Below are 23,803 nucleotides of genomic sequence, written 5' to 3'. Positions count from 1 at the left end.
GACCTGAGAATGACGTCGCAGCTTCTGATTGGTCGCGTGGCAGTCACATGAGCGGCACGCGACCAATCAGAAGCCGCAATGTCATTCTCAGGTCCTAAACACGCTAATTTTAAGCAAAGAAGGCTGCCGGTTACCAGCGGTGATGTCCAGGGGCCTCCGGAGAGGTAATTATATCAATATTTTTTATTTTAATTCTTTATTTTACACATTAATATGGATCCCAGGGCCTGAAGGAGAGTTTCCTCTCCTTCAGACCCTGGGAACCATCAGGATACCTTCCGATACTTGGTGTCCCATTGACTTGTATTGGTATCGGGTATCGGTATCGGCGATATCCGATACTTTTCGGGTATCGGCCGATACTATCCGATACCGATACTTTCAAGTATCGGACTGTATCACTCAACACTAGTTGTAAATCTTTATTCATTACTTCGTGGAATGTGTTGAGAACAAAAAGACCTAAAAATGATCAACGTAAATCACAACTAATATCCCACGGAGGTCTGGAGTTGGAATGATGCTCAAAATCAAAGTGGAAAATGAAGTTACAGGCTTATCGAACTTCAGTGGAAATGCCTCAAGACAAGGAAATGATGATCAGTAGTGTTTGTGGCCTCCACGTGCCTGTATGATCTCCCTACAATGCCTGGGCATGCTCTTGATGAGGCGGTGGATGGTCTCCTGAGGGATCTCCTCCCAGATCTGGACTAAATTATCTGCCAACTCCTGGACAGTTTGTGGTGCAATGTGACGTTGGTGGATGGTGCGAGACATGATGTCCCAGATGTGTTCATTCGGATTCAGGTCTGGGGAATGGGCCGGCCAGTCCATAGCTTCAATGCCCTCATCATGCAGGAACTGCTGACACACTCCAGCCACAAGGGTCTGGCATTGTCCTGCATTAGGAGGAACCCAGGGCCAACCTCACCAGCATATGGTCTCACAAGGGGTCTGAGGATCTCATCTCGGTACCTAATGGCAGTCAGGCTACCTCTGGCGAGCACATGGAGGGCTGTGTGGCTCTCCAAAGAAATGTCACCCCACATCATTACTGACCCACTGCCAAATCAGTAATGCTGAAGGATGTTGCAGGCAGCAGATCACTCTCCATGGCATCTCCAGACTCTGTCACGTCTGTCACATGTGCTCAGTGTGAACCTGCTTTCATCTGTGAAGAGCACAGGGTGCAAATGGCGAATTTGCCAATCCTGGTGTTCTGTGGCAAATGCCAAGCGTTCTGCACGGTTTTGGGCTGTGAGCACAACCCCCATCTGTGTATGTCAGGCACTCAGACCATCCTCATGGAGTCAGTTTCTAACCGTTTGTGCAGACACATGCACATTTGTGGCCTGCTGGATGCCATTTTGCAGGGCTCTGGCAGTGCTCCTTCTGTTTCTCCTTGCACAAAGGCTGAGGTAGCGGTCCTGCTGCTGGGTTGTTGCCCTTCTGCAGCCCCCTCCACATCTCCTGGTGTACTGGCCAGTCTATTGGTAGCGCCTCCAGCCTCTGAACACTACGCTGACAGACACAGCAAACCTTCTTGCCACAGCTCGCATTGATGTGCCATCCTGGATGAGCTGCACTACCTGAGCCACTTGTGTGGGTTGTAGAGTCCGTCTCATGCTACCACAAGTGTGAAAGCACAACCAACATTCAAAAGTGACCAAAACATCAGCCAGAAAGCATTGGTGAGATGTGGTCTGTGGTCCCCACCTGCAGAACCACTCCTTTATTGAGTGTCTTGATAATTGCCAACAATTTCTATCTGTTGTGTATTCCATTTGCACAACAGCATGTGAAATTGATTGTCAAACAGTGTTGCTTCCTAATGGACAGTTGGATTTCACAGAAGTTTGATTTACTTGGAGTTATATTCTGTTGTTTAAGTGTTCCCTTTATTTTTTTGAGCAGTGTATATATATATATATATATATATATATATATAAATATATAATATATACATATATATATAAATATATATATATATATACTGTATTATATATATATATATATATATATATATATATATATATGCTTCCAATTCTTCATATATGTAAAAACGAGAATTAGAAAAAGATTTACAGCCATAAGAAAAAGTTAAAAAAAAAAGTATAAAATTAAAATAAGTTTGCCGCCATTCTCCATAACGCAGGCTGGAATAGATACATGGTGCCATCAGCCTTTCAGGCAAACATAGTCCTACTATCAAATAGAAGTATTCTTGTTATTCTGACAACCTCTGCTAACCTTTGTTAATCTTTCCGCACATCATTCCAGCTCTGCAAGTACATCTCAAGCAGTCACCTTGAGCAATTTCAAATATAGTGGAATGTAATGGCGGTATCTGAGCACACCATTAGTTTTCGCTGATGGTGGTCTGCAGCTGTTAGGACATTTTATTCTCTTTAGAACATATTAAGAATGTGATTTTTTTCGCGGGATGGAGGCATATAGATATCAAAGTGCAGATTTTACAAAGATGTTTGCTGCCTTTCTGCTAATCATGTAGCAGAGGTAAACAGATGCCTTATAATGCGCTCGTTCCTCATTCCCGCGTCCTCCCATGTATTCTGGTGGCTTTAATGCAAATGAAGACATTTAGGTGTAATGTGGATAGAATGGAGACTGCAAAATGCTTCCTGGGTGCAGGTAATAATGATTGTATTGTATGATGAGGCTTGTAATACATGTGTGTCTAGTATATGAGAAAATATCACTATTTTAAGGTGGCGCTCATTTGGTTATAGACCTTAGGGTCTGATTTACCATTTGTGGGGTTTTTTTTTAGGATTTTTAAATCACTATTCTTTTTCTTGCTTGACTTTTTTTGTACAAAATTCATTAAAACGGTACATGAGTTTTGCGAAAAATGAAAACGTATCTTTCTCTTTAGCGCAAAAAGTCACGTGTTCGACTAAAACGTTGCCAAATGTGTGACAAAGGTTCATGTGTGTATAAAATCCCTTTATTGTTGGAATGGAGTACATTTGTACCAAATTTTTGAAAAGTTGCAAATGATGAATCGGCCGAAAACATCTGAGGACCCCAAAAACGAACATAGGAAAAAAATATGCAAAATTAAAGAAGAATATAATGAAAAACAGGTGAAAAATACTGAAAATTACATAACAAGGGATCCTATGTAATAACAAATCAGGCCCTTAGATTAGCTAGTTTGAGATAGGGAGATGTTTGGAGTGCATGTTCATTTCACAAGGTACTGGACGGCAAATCTAGGCCATGTCTATGCTTGGCACAGATAACCCCAATGGCACATAGTAATCCGTGAAGGTAGCAAGTAAGGACAAGCATCCAAAATAGATGGTGAATGCTTTGAATTCGAAAATCTGAGTACACCCTAAAATCAACATGTTTTTGCTTTTGTTTTGTTTTGGTTTTTTTTGTGGATTGTTTGTCATTTTCAACTAATTTTGCTCACGAGAAAAATAAATCCAAGTACCTCTTATCAATTAGCGGAGAGCATTCAGATGGCAGATGAATTGCATCCATGAACTATCTCCTTTTTATCATGGACACATTTGAACGGTGAGTTTAAGCCACCCTGACTTGGATTCAAAATGAACGTATTTCTTTTCTTATCATCATGTTTTACCTTTTGCAGGGTATTTTTGTTTGTTTTTTCTGTCCAATTAGAATTTACATTGATCCTATTGTTTGAACGGGCAACTTTAAGCTGTGACTTGGACCAAAAACGGTCTACACTTTACTTTTCCTATATTTTTTTATGATAGTCTTCAAAGAATAGAAAAAAAACCCACAATCGTGTGAATAGCCCATAAACTATAATGGGTAAGTGTCCCTAATTGTAAAAATAATGGAAAAATAGACACCTGAATAAGGCCTAAATGCAGAATTCACGTGTCCATGTCTCAACGTCTTTGCATGGACTGACAGCAGGTCTCGGGACCCTAAGTTACAGCCTCATGGACGTATAGAAAATATATCAGAATATTTTGACATTTGTATTCTTGTAAGTCTAATTATAAATGACTTTTGTTAAAAAGACAATTTTAATCCTGAAAAAAAGGTTATCGTGCCTAAAATAAGGAGACTGCAACATATTGGAGTCTGTGGAGCAGAAAAGGATACTATGGTCGCCCTAATCATAACCCAAGCCTGGGATCCTGGAGGGTGTGGAAATTCAGACCGCTCCTGTCCATGGCCAGAGGCTGCTGACCTAGGCCATGTACCGAGGTCGCGTTAAACCATCTTCTCTTGGCTTCCTGGTATGATGTCTGCTTACATTCAAGGAGAGAAAGATCTGTTTTGTCAGAGCAAAATCTTTTCATTTTGTGAACTATTATAAAATGAAGTGCAGTAAGTAAGCGATTTTTTAAATCTATTCATGAATCCTTCATGAATATTCAATCTTTAATATGGCACCATACGGGATAACACATTGCAAGACAAGGGTCACACACTGATATTTAGAAATATTTGTCAGGCTTACAACATAAGCTTACTTTAGATAGTCTTGGGAGTATGTGTAAAAATGACAGAACAACAGTAAGATGTGTAGAAAAAAATAGCAGAAGCTAAGATGACAGAAGCAAATAAATGTGATATATATATATATATATATATATATATATATATATATATATATATATATATATATATATATATAATGAAAAAAGGAACAGCATCAAAATACTACCTTGAAAAAACGTGCAGAGCTTTCCAAACCACTATTGTAGGTGGTTCAAATATAAAAAAAGAAAAAGGAAAACAGCACAACAAAATGAAAAAAAAAGTGGACTTTATTGCCTGGACGGCGTGGCAACGTTTCGGATATACTATCCTTTCTCACGCTTGAGATGGAGATACATTTGAGGCTGTACTGACTGTCAATAATGAATGTAGTTGTCGGGGCTTTAGGTTTCAAGAATGCACTCACTCTGCGACTACAGACTTGTGAATCCTCACATTGTGCTCACTGCACGCTGTCAGGATACTCTGATACTGGCACCAGGAGATTTGCATACTTTCAGCCACATTCAGATAAGATTGTGTCAGGCCTCACATTTGCATTGAGCAAGGCTGTGCCCATCTTATTGTCATGTGACCGCATGTGTGCAATCATATTGTAACGCTGGCATCTCTGCATTCTCTTCCCCAGCAGAGATGCCAATGCTCTCACCGCCGCAGCCCTGCACCTCCCGATCCTTTTCCTGCTGTCCCTATCATGTCTTTGGAATGCTCTCTGCTTCCTCTCCCCAGCACAGACGCCGACATACTCTCCGCCGCGCTTCTGCGCCCCGTCCTTGTCCTACTGCATCTGCCTGGCATCTGAATACTGCTCGCAAATACCCGGGCACTGTGCTTAGGGCAGGTGCGCACATGGTCCCGGTGTCTTAACCCCTTCATGACCCAGCCTATTTTAACCTTAATGACCTGGCCGTTTTTTGCAATTCTGACCAGTGTCCCTTTATGAGGTAATAACTCAGGAACGCTTCAACGGATCCTAGCGGTTCTGAGATTGTTTTTTCGTGACATATTGGGCTTCATGTTAGTGGTAAATTTAGGTCAATAAATTCTGCGTTTATTTGTGATAAAAACGGAAATTTGGCGAAAATTTTGAAAATTTCGCAATTTTCACATTTTGAATTTTTATTCTGTTAAACCAGAGAGTTATGTGACACAAAATAGTTAATAAATAACATTTCCCACATGTCTACTTTACACCAGCACAATTTTGGAAACAAAATTTTTTTTTGCTAGGAAGTTATAAGAGTTAAAATTTGACCAGCGATTTCTCATTTTTACAACGAAATTTACAAAACCATTTTTTTTAGGGACCACCTCACATTTGAAGTCAGTTTGAGGGGTCTATATGGCTGAAAATACCCAAAAGTGACACCATTCTAAAAAATGCACCCCTCAAGGTGCTCAAAACCACATTCAAGAAGTTTTTTAACCCTTCAGGTGCTTCACAGCAGCAGAAGCAACATGGAAGGAAAAAATGAACATTTAACTTTTTAGTCACAAAAATTATCTTTTAGCAACATTTTTTTTATTTTCCCAATTGTACAAGGAGAAACTGAACCACGAAAGTTGTTGTCCAATTTGTCCTGAGTACGCTGATACCTCATATGTGGGGGTAAACCACTGTTTGGGCGCACGGCAGGGCTTGGAAGGGAAGGAGCGCCATTTGACTTTTTGAATGAAAAATTGGCTCCACTCTTTAGCGGACACCATGTCACGTTTGGAGAGCCCCCGTGTGCCTAAAAATTGGAGCTCCCCCACACGTGACCCCATTTTGGAAACTAGACACCCCAAGGAACTTATCTAGATGCATAGTGAGAACTTTGAACCCCCGGGGGCTTCACAAATTGATCCGTAAAAATGAAAAAGTACTTTTTTTTCACAAAAAAATTCTTTTAGCCTCAATTTTTTTCATTTTCACATGGGCAACAGGATAAAATGGATCCTAAAATTTGTTGGGCAATTTCTCATGAGTACACCGATACCTCACATGTGGGGGTAAACCACTGTTTGGGCACATGGTAAGGCTCGGAAGGGAAGGAGCGCCATTTGACTTTTTGAATGAAAAATTATCTCCATCGTTAGCGGACACCATGTCGCGTTTGGAGAGCTCCTGTGTGCCTAAACATTGGCGCTCCCCCACAAATGACCCCATTTTGGAAACTAGACCCCCCAAGGAACTTATCTAGATGCATATTGAGCACTTTAAACCCTCAGGTGCTTCACAAATTGATCTGTAAAAATGAAAAAGTACTTTTTTTTCACAAAAAAATTCTTTTCGCCTCAGTTTTTCATTTTCACATGGGCAATAGGATAAAATGAATCCTAAAATTTGTTGGGCAATTTCTCCCGAGTACGCCGATACCTCATATGTGGGGGTAAACCACTGTTTGGGCACACGGCAGGGCTCGGAAGGGAAGGCGCGCCATTTGACTTTTTGAATGGAAAATTAGCTCCAATTGTTAGCGGACACCATGTCGCGTTTGGAGAGCCCCTGTGTGCCTATGCATTGGAGCTCCCCCACAAGTGACCCCATTTTGGAAACTAGACCCCCCAAGGAATTTATCTAGATGCATATTGAGCACTTTAAACCCCCAGGTGCTTCACAGAAGTTTATAATGCAGAGCCATGAAAATAAAAAATAATTTTTCTTTCCTCAAAAATGATTTTTAGCCTGGAATTTCCTATTTTGCCAAGGGTAATAGGAGAGATTGGACCGCAAATGTTGTTGTCCAGTTTGTCCTGAGTACGCTGATACCCCATATGTGGGGGTAAACCACTGTTTGGGCGCACGGCAGGGCTCGGAAGGGAAGGCACGCCAATTGGCTTTTTAAATGGAAAATTAGCTCCAATCATTAGCGGACACCATGTCACGTTTGGAGAGCCCCTGTGTGCCTAAACATTGGAGATCCCCCACATATGACCCCATTTTGGAAACTAGACCCCCAAAGGAACTAATCTAGATGTGTGGTGAGGACTTTGAACTTCCAAGTGCTTCACAGAAGTTTATAACGCAGAGCCATGAAAATAAAATAAAAATTTTATTTTCTCTAAAATGATTTTTTAGCCTGCAATTTATTATTTTCCCAAGGGTAACAGGAGAAATTTGACCCCAAAAGTTGTTGTACAGTTTCTCCTGAGTACGCTGATACCCCATATGTGGGGGTAAACCACAGTTTGGGCACATGTCGGGGCTCGGAAGTCAAGTAGTGACATTTTGAAATGCAGACTTTGATGGAATGCTCTGCGGGCGTTACGTTGCGTTTGCAGAGCCCCTGATGTGGCTAAACAGTAGAAACCCCCCACAAGTGACCCCATTTTAGAAACTAGACCCCGAAAGGAACTTATCTAGATGTGAGGTGAGCACTTTGAACCCCCAAGTGCTTCACAGAAGTTTATAACACAGAGCAGTGAAAATAATAAATACGTTTTCTTTCCTCAAAAATAATTTTTTAGCCCAGAATTTTTTATTTTCCCAAGGGTTACAGGAGAAATTGGACCCCAAAAGTTGTTGTCCAGTTTCTCCTGAGTACGATGATACCCCATATGTGGGGGTAAACCACTGTTTGGGCACACGTCGGGGCTCAGAAGGGAAGTAGTGACTTTTGAAATGCAGACTTTGATGGAATGGTCTGCGGGCGTCACGTTGCGTTTGCAGAGCCCCTGGTGTGCCTAAACAGTAGAAACCCCCCACAAGTGACCCCATTTTGGAAACTAGACCCCCCAAGGAACTTATCTAGATATGTGGTGAGCACTTTGAACCCCCAAGTGCTTCACAGACGTTTACAACGCAGAGCCGTGAAAATAAAAAATCATTTTTCTTTCCTCAAAAATGATGTTTTAGCAAGCAATTTTTTATTTTCTCAAGGGTAACAGGAGAAATTGGACCCCAGTAATTGTTGCCCAGTTTGTCCTGAGTATGCTGGTACCTCATATGTGGGGGTAAACCACTGTTTGGGCACATGTCGGGGCTTGGAAGTCAAGTAGTGACGTTTTGAAATGCAGACTTTGATGGAATGGTCTGCGGGCGTCACGTTGCGTTTGCAGAGCCCCTGGTGTGCCTAAACAGTAGAAACCCCCCACAAGTGACCCCATTTTGGAAACTAGACCCCCCAAGGAACTTATCTAGATATGTGGTGAGCACTTTGAACCCCCAAGTGCTTCACAGACGTTTACAACGCAGAGCCGTGAAAATAAAAAATCATTTTTCTTTCCTCAAAAATGATGTTTTAGCAAGCAATTTTTTATTTTCTCAAGGGTAACAGGAGAAATTGGACCCCAGTAATTGTTGCCCAGTTTGTCCTGAGTACGCTGATACCCCATATGTGGGGGTAAACCACTGTTTGGGCACATGTCGGGGCTCGGAAGTCAAGTAGTGACGTTTTGAAATGCAGACTTTGATGGAATGGTCTGCGGGCGTCACGTTGCGTTTGCAGAGCCCCTGGTGTGCCTAAACAGTAGAAACCCCCCACAAGTGACCCCATTTTGGAAACTAGACCCCCCAAGGAACTTATCTAGATATGTGGTGAGCACTTTGAACCCCCAAGTGCTTCACAGACGTTTACAACGCAGAGCCGTGAAAATAAAAAATCATTTTTCTTTCCTCAAAAATGATGTTTTAGCAAGCAATTTTTTATTTTCTCAAGGGTAACAGGAGAAATTGGACCCCAGTAATTGTTGCCCAGTTTGTCCTGAGTACACTGATACCCCATATGTGGGGGTAAACCACTGTTTGGGCACACGTCGGGGCTCGGAAGGGAAGGAGCACCATTTGACTTTTTGAATAAAAGATTGGCTGGAATCAATGGTGGCGCCATGTTGCGTTTGGAGACCCCCTGATGTGCCTAAACAGTGGAAACCCCTCAATTCTAACGCCAACACACCCCTAACCCTTATCCCAACTGTAGCCGTAACCCTAACCACAACCCTAACCGCAACACACCCCTAACCACAACCCTAACCCCAACACACCCCTAACCCTAACCACAACCCTAATTCCAACCCAACCCTAACCCTAAGGCTATGTACCCACGTTGTGGATTCGTGTGAGATTTTTCCGCACCATTTTTGAAAAATCCGCGGGTAAAAGGCACTGCGTTTTACCTGCGGATTTACTGCGGATTTCACCTGCGGATTCCTATTGAGGAATAGGTGTAAAACGCTGCGGAATCCGCACAAAGAATTGACATGCTGCGGAAAATACAACGCAGCGTTTCCGTGCGGTATTTTCCGCACCATGGGCACAGCGGATTTGGTTTTCCATAGGTTTACATGGTACTGTAAACCTGATGGAACACTGCTGCGGATCCGCAGCGGCCAATCCGCTGCGGATCCGCAGCCAAATCCGCACCGTGTGCACATAGCCTAATTCTAAAGGTATGTGCACACGCTTCGGAAAACGCTGCGGATCCGCAGCAGTTTCCCATGAGTTTACATTTCAATGTAAACCTATGGGAAACAAAAATCGCTGTACACATGCTGCGGAAAAACTGCACGGAAACGCAGCGGTTTACATTCCGCAGCATGTCACTTCTTTCTGCGGATTCCACAGCGGTTTTACAACTGCTCCAATAGAAAATCGCAGTTGTAAAACCGCAGTGAAATGCGCAGAAAAACCGCGGTAAATCTGCCATAAATCCGCAGCGGTTTAGCACTGCGGATTTATCAAATCCGCTGCGGAAAAATCCGCAGAGGACCAGAATACGTGTGCACATACCGAAACCCTAACCCTACCCCTAACCCTACCCCTAACCCTACCCCTAACCCTACCCCTACCCCTACCCCTAACCCTACCCCTACCCCTACCCCTAACCCTACCCCTAACCCTACCCCTAACCCTAACCCTAACCCTAGTTCTAACTCCAACATTAGTGCAAAAAAAAAAATTCTTTATTTTATTATTATTATTATTATTATTTATTATTATAGCGCCATTTATTCCATGGCGCTTTACATGTGAGGAGGGGTATACATAATAAAACAAGTACAATAATCTTGAAAAATACAAGTCACAACTGGTACAGGAGGAGAGAGGACCCTGCCCGCGAGGGCTCACAATCTACAAGGGATGGGTGAGGATACAGTAGGTGAGGGTAGAGCTGGCCGTGCAGCGGTTTGGTCAATCGGTGGTTACTGCAGGTTGTAGGCTTGTCGGAAGAGGTGGGTCTTCAGGTTCTTTTTGAAGGTTTCGATGGTAGGCGAGAGTCTGATATGTTGTGGTAGAGCATTCCAGAGTAGGGGGGATGCACGAGAGAAATCTTGTATGCGATTGTGGGAAGAGGAGATAATAGGGGAGTAGAGAAGGAGATCTTGTGAGGATCGGAGGTTGCGTGCAGGAAAGTACCGGGAGACGAGGTCACAGATGTATGGAGGAGACAGGTTGTGGATGGCTTTATATGTCATGGTTAGGCTTTTGTACTGGAGTCTCTGGGTGATGGGGAGCCAGTGCAGGGATTGACAGAGGGGAGAGGCCGGGGAATAGCGGGGGGACAGGTGGATTAGTCGGGCAGCAGAGTTTAGAATAGATTGGAGGGGTGCAAGAGTGTTAGAGGGGAGGCCACAGAGCAGGAGGTTACAGTAGTCAAGGCGGGAGATGATGAGGGCATGGACTAGGGTTTTTGCAGATTCTTGGTTTAGGAATGTGCGGATCCGTGAAATATTTTTGAGTTGGAGGCGGCAGGAAGTGGAAAGGGTTTGGATATGCGGTTTAAAGGAGAGATCAGTGTCAAGGATTACCCCAAGACAGCGGGCTTGTGGGACTGGGGAGAGTGGGCAGCCGTTTACTGTAATGGATAGGTTCGTTGGGGAGATCGCGTGAGATGGGGGAAAGATGATGAATTCTGTTTTGTCCATGTTAAGTCCATGTTATTGTCCCTATCTATGGGGGACAAATGGGGGGGGTCATTTACTGTTTTTTTTATTTTGACCACTGTGATAGATTATATCACAGTGATCAAAATTCACATTGGAACGAATCTGCCGGGCGGCAGATTCGGCGGGCGCACTGCGCATGCGCCCGCCATTTTGGAACATGGCGGCGCTCGGGGAAGAAGACGGACGGACCCCGCCAGGATCGGTAAGTATAAGGGGGGGAGATCAGGGCACAGGGGGGGGAGATCAGGGCACGGGGGGGCGTCGGAGCACGGGGGGGGAGGGATCGGAGCATGGGGGAGAGTGATCGGTGTGCGGGCGGGTGGATCGGTGTGCAGGGGGGGTGGATCGGTGTGCAGGGGGGGTGGATCGGAGCACGGGGGGGGATCGGAATGCGGGGGGGTTTGATTGGAGCACGGGGGGGTGTGATTGGAGCACGGGGGGAGCGGACAGGAGGACGGGGGAGCGGGCCACAGATCGGGGGGCTGGGGGGGCGATCGGTGGGGTGGGGTGGGTGCACATAAGTGTTTCCAGCCATGGCCGATGATATTGCAGCATCGGCCATGGCTGGATTGTAATATTTCACCATTTTTTTAGGTGAAATATTACAAATCGCTCTGATTGGCAGTTTCACTTTCAACAGCCAATCAGAGCGATCGTAGCCACGAGGGGGTGAAGCCACCCCCCCTGGGCTAAACTACCACTCCCCCTGTCCCTGCAGATCGGGTGAAATGGGAGTTAACCCTTTCACCCGATCTGCAGGGACGCGATCTTTCTGTGACACAGCATATGCGTCACAGGTCGGATTGGCACCGACTTTCATGACGCATACGCTGTGTCACAGGTCGGGAAGGGGTTAAAGGGACAGCATGCCATCCTAAAGAGTATCCAGCCAATGGCAGGGGAATACTTATTATTTAAGGCACCTCCATCATGTGGAAGGTGCCTGTGCAGCGTTGTAAGTTTTTTCCTAAAACTCTTATTAGTTCTCAGGTCCCAGTGCTCGTATTCCTTTGTACCTGTTCCTGTATACCTGTCTTTCTATTGCCCGTTCCCGCCAGCTTGTCTATCAGCCGAGCCCACCTGCCTGTCTATCAGCCGTGCCCGCCAACCTGTCTATCAGCTGTGCCCACCTGCCAGTCTATCAGCTGTGTCCACCTGCCTTTCCATCAACCAGCCAGCCTGCACCTGCCAGAGCCCATCTTTACATTAGCTGGTCCGATCTGCACCCGTGTTTCCTGTGTTCCCACAACACCTGCCTGCTTCTACTGGACCTTCCTTTAGGCCATTCTAGCTGCCTGTTCCAAGGAATTAGCTGCCATTTACCCAAGGTCAGTTCCTGAGTAGCAGCTGTTCCACCTTCTGATCCCATCTCGGATCGCGGTATCATAGGCTGCTGTGTATCCGAGATTGGATTTGGTGAGGCTCCCAGTTACGGACCTCCATGCTATCCTTGGATCCCTACACAGTGCTTCCACCACCTTGCCCATCACTAATATACTTGCGGACACACGCCCGTCACCAGAGAATCCTCACAGAGTGCATTAGAGTGACATCAGACTTGTAGCTTAAGTCTGGGCAACACCAGCACTTTAGAAAATAAGACAGGGGCTGCACATCCAAAAATAAAACGTTAGTCTAATGCCGCTGGGCAAAAATTCTGAAAACTGAACATGATGTTCATAGTTCAACATTGTGATCAGACTATATGAAGCCCACTCCCACATCAAACCACCATCAGAGCGACGGTGCACCAGCAGGGAGGGTGAATTGATGCCTCACTGCGCCCATGCAAGACTGAGTCCCCATGACTCAAGGCCACATTGCCCCACAGGCACACAACCACAGTAAAATGGCAGCCACACATGCACTAACATCAAGTGAATGGATGTTAAAAACTCACCTTCCTCATGCTCTCAAACTGACAGCAAAAACAGGCAGAACCACTCTTTCAGTCTACTGCTAGTTTAAAAACACCTGGGTCAAATGGGAGTATTGCTGGTCCAAGTAAAACAATGGACCCAGTGAGAGGTTCACCATGACGTGGCAGTGGGCTTCATTCAGGGTGATCAGAATGTTAAACTAAGAATCTCACGATTAGTATTGTAAATTTTGGCCTAATGCCATTAAATCAATGTGTGGTTTTTGGATGTGCGGTCCATCTCTTTCTCTTGGTCTAACAACCGCTTTATGGACTAAGTCAGACTAAGTAAATTTTTTGTGTGCAAAAAATGACCAGTTTTCATCAGATTTTCATCAGTGTTTGGTCCGTGGGTTTTAGTTTTTACCATCAGAGATTCCTAATTATTTTTGCATACAAAAAAATCTCTCAAGCTTCCCCTATAAAGCAAACATAGAAATTGAACAGCACTTATATGGCAAGCAGATAGCATCTGAGTACTGTTCAATTTTTTAACAGACTTATAGATTTACAATTGGTAAATTCGATCTTGGATCAAAAGCAGACATGTTTCTGAATTTTGATAAAGACCTCCGGGTCGAAACGTCGCTGTTACATGGCTCAATAAAGTTTGCACGTTGGAATACTACATCCGGATGGAGCGCTGGTCTTTTGTTTCTCTTTGGACTATGTTTCTGAATTTTGTCGCAAACCACTAAATCTGCAAAAAAAAAACCATGGCTATGTGAACAGCTCCATAGACTGTAATTTGAAAACCATCCCGAGACACTTTAGGGAAAAACACAATTGCAACCCAAACGATCTGAGAGTGTGAGGTATTGACAGGATCCACGCTGGCATTAGAGGCGGCGATATTAAACACCTACTCTTTCAGCGCGAATGTAGGTGGATCACTGTCCTTAACACACTGGTTCCTTTTGGGCTCAATGAGCAAATTAGTTTTGCTTCTTTCCTCTAGTCTCGTACAGTATTATTATCTGGACTTAGTTTTTATGTCTGTGTGTGTCCTTTAATGGTTTTACTTATATTTTGTTTTTTGATTTTTATTCTTATTTTTAGTTATTCAGTATGGGAGTATCTTGTGACTGATGTCCACTTCACCATAGTATGAGACTTTGAAAGCGGGAAGTGTATCTACCTCTTCACACTACTACTTTGGAAAATTGAACCACGTCATGTTATATACCATTATATTATATGTCAGTATCGCTTGTTGTATGTAATGGAATCTGATTATTGTCCTTTATTATTATATTGTATACTGATCACATGTGATGCATATTTTTCTATTTTGTCTATTTGTCTAATAGGTATTTATTATATTGCACAGCACTCTGCACTTTAGGCACATATTCACTGGATGTCATTTTACATTTAGTGCATTACAAACCTGCTTTCACTCTCACTTCTAACTCACTGGGGACGTGTGCGCATGCCTGTGACGTCGGCGTGATGGTGCATCGCTGCCGGTACCCATTGGGTCAGGCGTGTTAGTCATGGTTGCCATGGTGATGGCTCCCTGGCTTCTCGCTGCGCTCGGGAAGCCGAGCGGTGATGCTAGTTCTGGCACTGACTTCACTTGCGCATGCGCCGACTACGAAGTCCCGTAATGATCTTCAGGTGCGGTGGCATCATAAATATCTGGGTAGTGACACACGCTGTACGGCCCCCCGAAGAAGCCTACGTGAAACGCACGTAGGGGCTGGCGCTTTCACATCCACTCTACGACTAACATGGGTAAGGTCCAGTCTTAGATATTTACCGAGACATTTACTTTACATGGGTTCCCAGTGGGACTAATAGTGTTCTATTACTACATGGTATACTTACCCCATTTGAACCTGTGACCTTAAGTCATATGATATTTGGTGTGGTACGTGATTCTGTTACCTGTACCATTCACATAGTAACCCTATATGGACTATATGTCTTTGTACTAGTAGTTTATCTGATTATTGTAATACATGTTATTTAATAAATGTTTGAAAACAGTTTTATCGACTTAAACTGGCAGCTTCTGACTCCTTTTTATAATTGCACATAGACTGTAATTAGTAGTAATTCTACATGTTAAAAAATGTCTGAATGAGGCCTAAGGAAACAGCTTGTGCATAGAGCCTGGTATTGGGCGCTAGCGTCATATCAACAGCATGGCATCCAGTCAGTCATCTCAGCAACTTGAAGCTGAACGATCCTTCTTAACAGAAATGCCTTGATCAGATTGGATTAGAGATGATTTGTGCTATACAAGTTAGAAAAGACTAAAAAATTTAAAGCCAAAGAGGGAGGTCCTTCCTTTTGAAAAAACAAATATGGTAGCATAATTAGTGGTAAAGGAGAAGTCAAAGCAATGTGACTGTAGGGATTGTCCCATCACAGGCATCGCCATACAGAGGCCTAATACATCTGATTTTGCAATTAACCATACTTTTATTTTACAGCTGTCAACATAAAGCAACAGTAGTATGACGTGGTGGCCACTGAGATAAGTAGTCCTGTGGTCTAGTGCTACAAAAGGACAGAAGTTGCCTTCATTGAAAAAAACAACAACTTCCTTTCTGTCCTCTCCTGTTTCACTCTGCTTAAAATATATTGTTATTCACACAGTCTTATCAATATTTGAGAGGTTTGAAAATAATTTCATTAATAAATGATTACTACCCTGTGCATATAGACACAAGCTGATATAAAGATGTCTACTGCTAGAAATTTCCTTTCCGGCAAAGTACAATTAAAAACTGCACTGATTAGGGGAGTGTCCGGCGAACAATGCGAGAGGCAATGATCCCTGAGCTCTCTGTGACTGTTATCCTGCATTGACGTGATCCTTGCAGTGTAGCCATGCTAATCAGCACACACCTGCACTGTATCTACTCACCGGTGACAAAAATGAGGAGAGAGGGGATGTCAAAAGGAGCTAAGCAGGAGATTCAAGATGGCCCAGCAGCGCTTGCACCAGCAGTGAAAGCAAGACTGGCCACCATACATAAAAATGAAGCCCCCAGAAGAAGCAAGCAGCGAAACGGCGCCAGTAGGCTGGGAGGTGAGAGCATAGCCTCACTACTAACACTCATGGTTAGCACTTTCAGTTGCACAACCTACTTACCAGCCCTATTGAGGTAATGAATGTTTCATAGGGGGGTATTTTTTAACCCCTGCTTTGGTTATCCAGCATATAAATTGTGCATTTACTAGATACCGCCGTGTGTTTATCTTTAGCTAATTGTTGGATAAACCTATTCTAGGTACCAGCATATTGGCTCATTTATTTTGTGCACTATGTGTTTCTCAAACTTTTGATATACGAACTTTGTTGAAGTCACTAACTTATTACTTTCTTTAATCCCGTAGGGATTACATATTGTATCTAAGACTGATATAATCTATGTGATAGTCATACCCTTTATATTGATATATTGACACTTCTACTATTGTTCTGTTATCACCTTACCCATAGTGCCAGGATACTGTGCTGTGTCTCCCCTTCTACATGGAGGTTTTAGCCCTGCCTATATTAAGGTATATATCCACTTATTTTAAATAATTATCAATAAATTCTGTATTATTAACTATATTCTGTTTGGAATCACTCCTTGTCTGGTGGCTATGGCACCACAACAGACATCCTGTTGATGTATAAAAAAGAAGCCGCAGCCAGGTTGGAGATGTTCACCAGGTCCACCTCTCTGGATGAGAGAAGGAGGTCCAGAAAGCCAACACAGTCACCACAACACCAGTCTGTGTAATCAGCACAGCAAGTTATGATGACCACCGTGCATACTGTTAATGAAGACTCTGACATAAGCCAAGCTGCAGGGCTAAAGGAGCAGGGATCCTCACAGAACGAACAGGGACAGCAATCTGACCCTAGTCTTTTGGATCATGTGCCAATTAAGCTAACTATTCAACATAGCCCACAAGATCGTGGAATGACTCCACTCTGGCAATTTATTCCTTATTGGCTGACCATTTTTTCTAAATCTAGAGAGCTCCTGCAATTTCTAGGTGAATTCTTCAAGAGCAATATGGGATCTGTTTCAGCTGCAATGGTCTAGGACACTATGGAGGCCTTTCTAAGAGGTCTTCTAATTAAAGAGGTGGATGGGATTAAGAATGCCTCCAGAGAATTTGAACAAACACTTAAGATGGAGGTCCAAAAAGCTTAAAGTTTAACTGACCCCTCTGATAATCATCACGCTAGCTTAAAATAGGTTGAACACCAGTTAGCCCAACATATGCATGAAAATATTTTGAAGAGGGGAAGAAGGCTATTTGTTTACTGCATGTATGTAATGTATTTTATTATAGAGATGAAGGGAAGGGATGGAATATTGGTACACACATCCTTGGACATCTTAACGGTTCTTCATTTGTTTTTTACAACTCTTTAAGAATCTAGAGTATCTCCATCTGCAGAAGACTTAAAGATAAAGAAGAAATTTATCTTTTTTTGTGTATTGTTCTAGTGGTGTCAAATAAAGTATTTTGAACTTTTAGATATGTTCTCTTTAATTATTTATTTTCAAGTAGTTTCTTGATTGGTTAAAAAATGTAGCACCTACCTCCTCAATGACTATGTTGAGGCAAGTGTTAAAGGGTTATAATCTAGTCCAAATGTTAGACTTTGGGACATTTTTGATGGCACTAACCTACTTCTGTGACATTGCTTGGCATGGATAGAATTTGGAAAAAAGCCAAAGATCTATTTAAAATAGAAAGTGTCACTAAGTACTCATTAATTTTGAAAAACTAAAACACTTGGAACTTGATAAAGTAACAGGGTTTGATCTTTGGGAAAGAAAAGGAATACGCACAATAACTCAATTATATAGTCAGGGATATTTTAAAATATTTGAGATGCTCATGCAAGAATTGGATTTGCCGAACAGTAGAATTTTCCAATATTTACAATTAAGACACGTCTGTACAGTTTAAGCCAAACCTATTATATTGACCCCAATGGTGTCTGCCCCTATCCTGGATATGGTGGTGACTAAGGGAGACACAGAACGGGCAATTTCTTTAAGTTATAAATGTTTATAGAAATCTAGACTGAGAGTGGGAGCCTGTCCCCTAAAAGAGAGATGGGAGAAAGATGTTGGCCCCTTAAATGACGAGACATGAGATGATATAGAGCAGGATGTTCATACGGTGTCTGTTAGCGAGCCGCATAGACTCTCTCATTTATTCTTAGTTCATAGGGCATATTGGACAACTTTTCTATTTGAATAAAATGGGAATAAATCTGCAGTCTCGATGCTGGAAATATAATATGAATGACGCAGATTTAATACATCTATTTTTGAACTGCCCAGGTTTTCGGAGGTATTGGAGAGACGTGATAGATCTTATAAACTCGGTGTTCGATTGTCAGATCTTTTCGGAACCCTTCACTTGCGTTATTGGTTACACAGCTGAAATCCGACTGGCCATTGCACGTATACTATATAGTATAGCTTCATATTGGAAAAATCCTAACTCTCTGGTTATTGGGAGGTAATAACAGGGTTGAATTATACTATACGCCTTGAGAAATATATTTACCAAAAAAGGGGGACAGATTAGAAATTTGAAGATATATTGGCATTCTGGCTGGATAGACCAAACCTAGCCCCCCTGACTTTAATGTGATCTAGAGTACTCTTACGAATGTTGTGAACTATGAACGGAGTGGGTGACTCTCTTTATAAATATATGTTATCATAAGTGCCATTACTACTATTATGATGGGATGTTGCTTTTATGTATTTACCAATGCTTATACCAGTATCCAGGGCCAGACTGTCCATCTGGCAATTTTGGCAAATGCCAGATGGGCTGGTCCAGTTGTTGGCAGCATTGTCTGCTATGCAGTTAACAGTATCAGTGTCCTCAGGCTGCAGTTGAGATGGAACATCAGGGGGAGGAACAACATGGGCCTAACTGCTTTCAAATGCCAGAGCTAAATTTTACTCCCAATCCATCCCTACCGGCATCTTTGTATTCTTCTCTCAACAGCAGCATATGGATATTGGTGCCGGATGGGGAGTTAGGGGGGATAATGTCTGGGGTTTAATTGTATTGTATTTTTGAAAATGCTTTATTAAAAATGATCTAATAAAAAAAAACTGCATTGATTGAACAAACTAAATACTGCACGGTCGTCCTTTGTATTCTTCTACATTGCCAGTCCGGGTACAGTTTCTTTTTTAGGAGAAGACATTTTATCCTGCATTATTTTGGGAATGTAGTGATACAGACAGGCAGACAATGCATAGAACATTTGTTTTCTGACTGCTCTACTTGGACTTTTACAAGGAATGCAGAACTACGACTTCTACTAGACAATATGTTTTCTTTCATCGCCCATCAGCTCCATTCACAACAGATAAGGAAATAATAAGGTAAAATAAATCGCCAGCATAAGCTCAGAAAAAAATGCATCTGCTGAGTCAAAATATGAAATGCGACATTACAAAGGTAACTTGCATAGAAAGCAAATACCAAAGGCAATGACAAGAAAAGATGCTTTGCTGTGATTTAAGGCGACTTCTTTTATGCTGTGTTACCCCCCGCTGTCTTAATACCTGGTGCTTAAAAAAGACATTTTCAATCCTGCAGTCACCAAAGCACAAGGAATTAGGGCTCTGTCTTTATCAGTAAAATAAATTATTGGATAAGGAAAGATATTTAACATATCAAACAGATGATGTCAGTAAGAGAAAAACTGACTGCTATGTGAAGAAAAATGAAACCTTGGAAGAATTTAGAATTTTCTCTTATATAGAAGTAGGAGAAATAAGTAGCAGTTAGAGGGGCTATCCAGAAAAAAAAACCATCATCACCACTCATGAGCCATGATGTCTACGGTACGGCTTGTAAAATGCTGACAAAGTGTAAGTAAAGTCTGGGAGGACTGCTGAAATATCGGCATTCGATTCTATTTTTCTTTTACTTTTTCTCAAACTCTATAACCCCTTTTCAGAAGAGTGGGGGGTTTATACATAAAACTTCCCAACTTAAGTCACGACTTCCCAATGGCCTTTGTCACATGACAAAAACCAGCTGCCTTGTTGTACTCCTCACCAGTGGCGTATCGCTAATAGTGGCTGACCATGTGGACACTATGGGACACGTGAGCTGGGGGGTCCAATGCCATTGTGGGCACCGGGCCCCCCCACACACACACCGCCCAGCATCACATTTTCAACAATATCTGCATCCTGGAAGCAGATGCAGTTCACAGTAATGATAGAACAGGCCTCCTCCATCTTTCTCCCTGGTCATCTGACTTCTTAGTGCAGCAGGTGCAATCACATCACTGCTTCAAGCCTGATGTTCAGAGCTATGGAAAGCTTCACTCCAAACACTGCTTTGACCAGAGCAGCGGGGTCATGGGGAGAGATGGCTATGTGAGGGCCATTATACTATTTGTAGGGCTATGTGAGGCCATTATTCTTTTTGAAGGACTATGTGGGGGGCATTATATTCTTGAAAGACTATGTGAGAGCCATTATACTATTTGAAAAGCTATTTGGGGTACATTATACTATGTGGAGAGCTATGTGGGGGCCATTCTACTGTTTGGAGGGCTATGTGAGGGCGTTTGGACTTTGGAGGGCTATGTGAGGGCGATTGTACTGTTTGGAGGCAATGCTGTGGCTATTATACTGTTGGGAGGACTGCGTGGGGGCCATTATACAGTGTGGATTGTTGTGTGTGGTCAATCATACTGGGTGGAGGGAAGCAGAGGCCATCAAACTGCATGGAAGGCTGTGTGCTTGCCATTCTATTGCGTGGAGGTCTGTGGGGGGCTCATAATGAGTGGGAGGTCAGTGTCATAGCCATTCTACTGTGCATCGCCATAGACTTTATTGGGGTCACTGTGGGGTATCATACTTTGCGGGTGGTGTAGAGTCATAATATTGAGCATGTGGAGGGTACTGTGGAGTAATTCATTGCGGGAGAATCATACTCTGTTTAGGGGAGCACTTTTGTTGGCATCATTCCTTATTGCGGCCATGAAAGGGGTATTTTAGTGCTTGGAAACGCTAAGGGATTTCAACAGAAGCAAAATTAGTTTGTAGGGACTTGAAAGTTGTGAGAAATGCTCATCTGTGACCTTGCCAAATATTTTTTTTTGGGGGGGACCAATTAAGTCATCTGCTGTAGACTCCCATGATTTGTATGTACACTCCTGATCCTCACTGCACATTCTTCAAACTATTTTTGGATGACATAAAGTGTTTTTCACCTCAGCTCTCTTGATCATCTCCATTTCTAGTTAATTGGGCCAAGATCTCAATCGGATCTTTGGTCATTTAGGACTGGTTCAGTATGATGGCAAAAAAGCACTGGGGCTGTAAAAGGGACAATAAAATGAGGTTGAATTATGGTACTGTGAAAGCTGCCTTCAAGTGACCCTAAATTTTCAGGTAATAATTATCCACTATCCAACTAAACAGGCATATTTTAATGAAGCTGTTTTTATATAGAGTAATTTTTGTAGTTATCGAAATGGGTCATAAAAGCATGAAGTGGTTAAGTTTAGGTGAAAACATCTAAATCCCTGTATATAAACTGAAAAAATGTATAAAAAACCTGATGTCTTTACATGAGTTGTCAGTTGCAGCTTCAATTAAAACAGACCTTGGAAAGTTTACAAGATCTTTCATTTTCATGAATAAAAAATAGAAGTTTGTCTGGAAAGCTGCCTTGTCCTGTACCTTTGCGTCAAGAAACCCAAGACAAGATCTACAAACCCAAGACAAGATCTGAATGGCTTAAAGTGAATTTTTTAGTCCAGTTGAACGGGAGCAGCGTTTGTCTTGTGGCAGTAGCAGCTTTGTGAGTCATCTAGCGAATCCTTGCTTTGCCAGCCTCATAATTATCTATTTTTGCTACCTTCCATTTTGTATAAAAATGCTATTGTTGGGGAACATGTTTTTTTTTCCCAATTCTATCAAACAGTATTTTGATTCATAATCATATCACTTAGTAGGCATCCCATTAAACAAAGGAACATAAAGAAGGCCAGACCAAATAAGAAAGCATTTAAAATATAATGTATTGACACTACATGATATAATTTGATATTGACTTACTGTTGCTGTGCCAGAGACAGTTTGTGCATTTGAATCCGTAGCACTCTGTTCAGAGTGTGTCGGCGCCGGGGTGTAGATACTTAACGTGTGCTCGGGAACTGTGGACTGTCCTGTGTAGTCTGGAGCTGGGTGAGGATGTGGAGTTGTGTATTCAGCCGGAATACCATTTTGGGGTGGAGCAAACTGAGCAGAGGCATAGGGTTGAGCCATTGTATCGGGAGGTGCTGTAGCTTCCTGATTACCCTGAGAAAAGAAAGGTGAACATTTAACATTGGATTTATCAATCGTAACAATAGATCATGTGAAAAACTATGAGAACTAATTATCATATCATTGAGTGATGGATATCGACAAATATCAACTTTGTTATTACTTATACAGTAGTAGCTGTAAGTAGTATTGACAGAAATTTCCATTAAATTAAAGCTGGTGAGACATATTAGATGGCTGTCAGCCGGCAGTGATCTCAGCTGACTCTCCCATAGTGAGGAGCATTCACTTGGCCGAGCTCTCCTGTGTTCTCTATGAAAAAGCTGCCGTTGATATGTCAGCTCAACAGATGGACTTATCTCTGGGAGAACAATTCCGTCAGCAATCTAAAATCGGACATGCACGATCATCACTCCCAACCATTGGTTGGTCAGCGCCCCCATATACATTAGATCATCAGCCGAACCCATCAATATTGGCGGATTCGGATGATATTATTCTAGTGTGTATAGGGACATCTAGGGAGCAATATTAAAGCTGAGAAGTGCAGTCAATCAATTGTCCCCTTAACTTCCACAAATTCTCCGTTTAACACTAGGAAACAACATTTTTCCAGTTCTTAGAGCTGGTTCACAATAGCTGGTTGACGAGATGGTGACTGGAATTGCATCCCCTAGCATCCCTCAGAAAGGAGTAATCGTTTGAATTGGTCCTTGTAATAGATCCAGTTCATTCTTAAAGGGGTATTCAAATCTTGAATACCGTATATACTCGAGTATAAGCCGAGATTTTCAGCCCAAATTTTTGGGCTGAAAGTGCCCCCCTCGGCTTATACTCGAGTCACGGTAGCGGTGGGGTCGGCGGGTGAGGGGGTGAGGGCGCTGAGGCATACTTACCTAGTCCCAGCGATCCTCGTGCTGTCCCTGCCGTCCCACGGGCTTCGGCTCTGCAGCTTCTTCCTCTCTTCAGCGGTCACGTGGGACCGCTCATTAGAAAAATGAATAGGCGGCTCCACCTCCCATAGGGGCGGAGCCGCCTATTCATTTCTCTAATCAGCGGTGCCGGTGACCGCTGATAGAGAAAGAAGCTGCGGCACCGAAGACAGCTGTGACAGGCGGGGACAGCGCGAGGATCGCCAGGACTAGGTGAGTATGTAATATTCACCTGTCCACGTTCCAGCCGCTGGGCGCCGATCCATCTTCCCGGCGTC

General features: G+C 42.9%; 1 protein-coding gene across 13 annotated transcripts in view; it reads right to left on the bottom strand.

The window, feature by feature from the left end:
• RBFOX1 (RNA binding fox-1 homolog 1) overlaps window positions 1-23,803 on the bottom strand; it is a 974,878-nt gene that overhangs the window by 351,692 nt on the left and 599,383 nt on the right. For all 13 annotated transcript variants that reach the window (XM_069733980.1, XM_069733986.1, XM_069733978.1 and 10 more), the window contains exon 2: window positions 22,384-22,626. In XM_069733980.1, the coding sequence (XP_069590081.1) occupies window positions 22,384-22,626 (243 nt within the window). The remainder of the gene's footprint in view (window positions 1-22,383; window positions 22,627-23,803) is intronic.

Source organism: Ranitomeya imitator, chromosome 7 (genome assembly GCF_032444005.1).
Source record: "Ranitomeya imitator isolate aRanImi1 chromosome 7, aRanImi1.pri, whole genome shotgun sequence".
Classification (NCBI taxonomy): Eukaryota; Metazoa; Chordata; class Amphibia; order Anura; family Dendrobatidae; genus Ranitomeya; species Ranitomeya imitator.
Note: the sequence above shows the minus strand (reverse complement) of the source record. Positions and strands in the feature narration are given on the sequence as shown.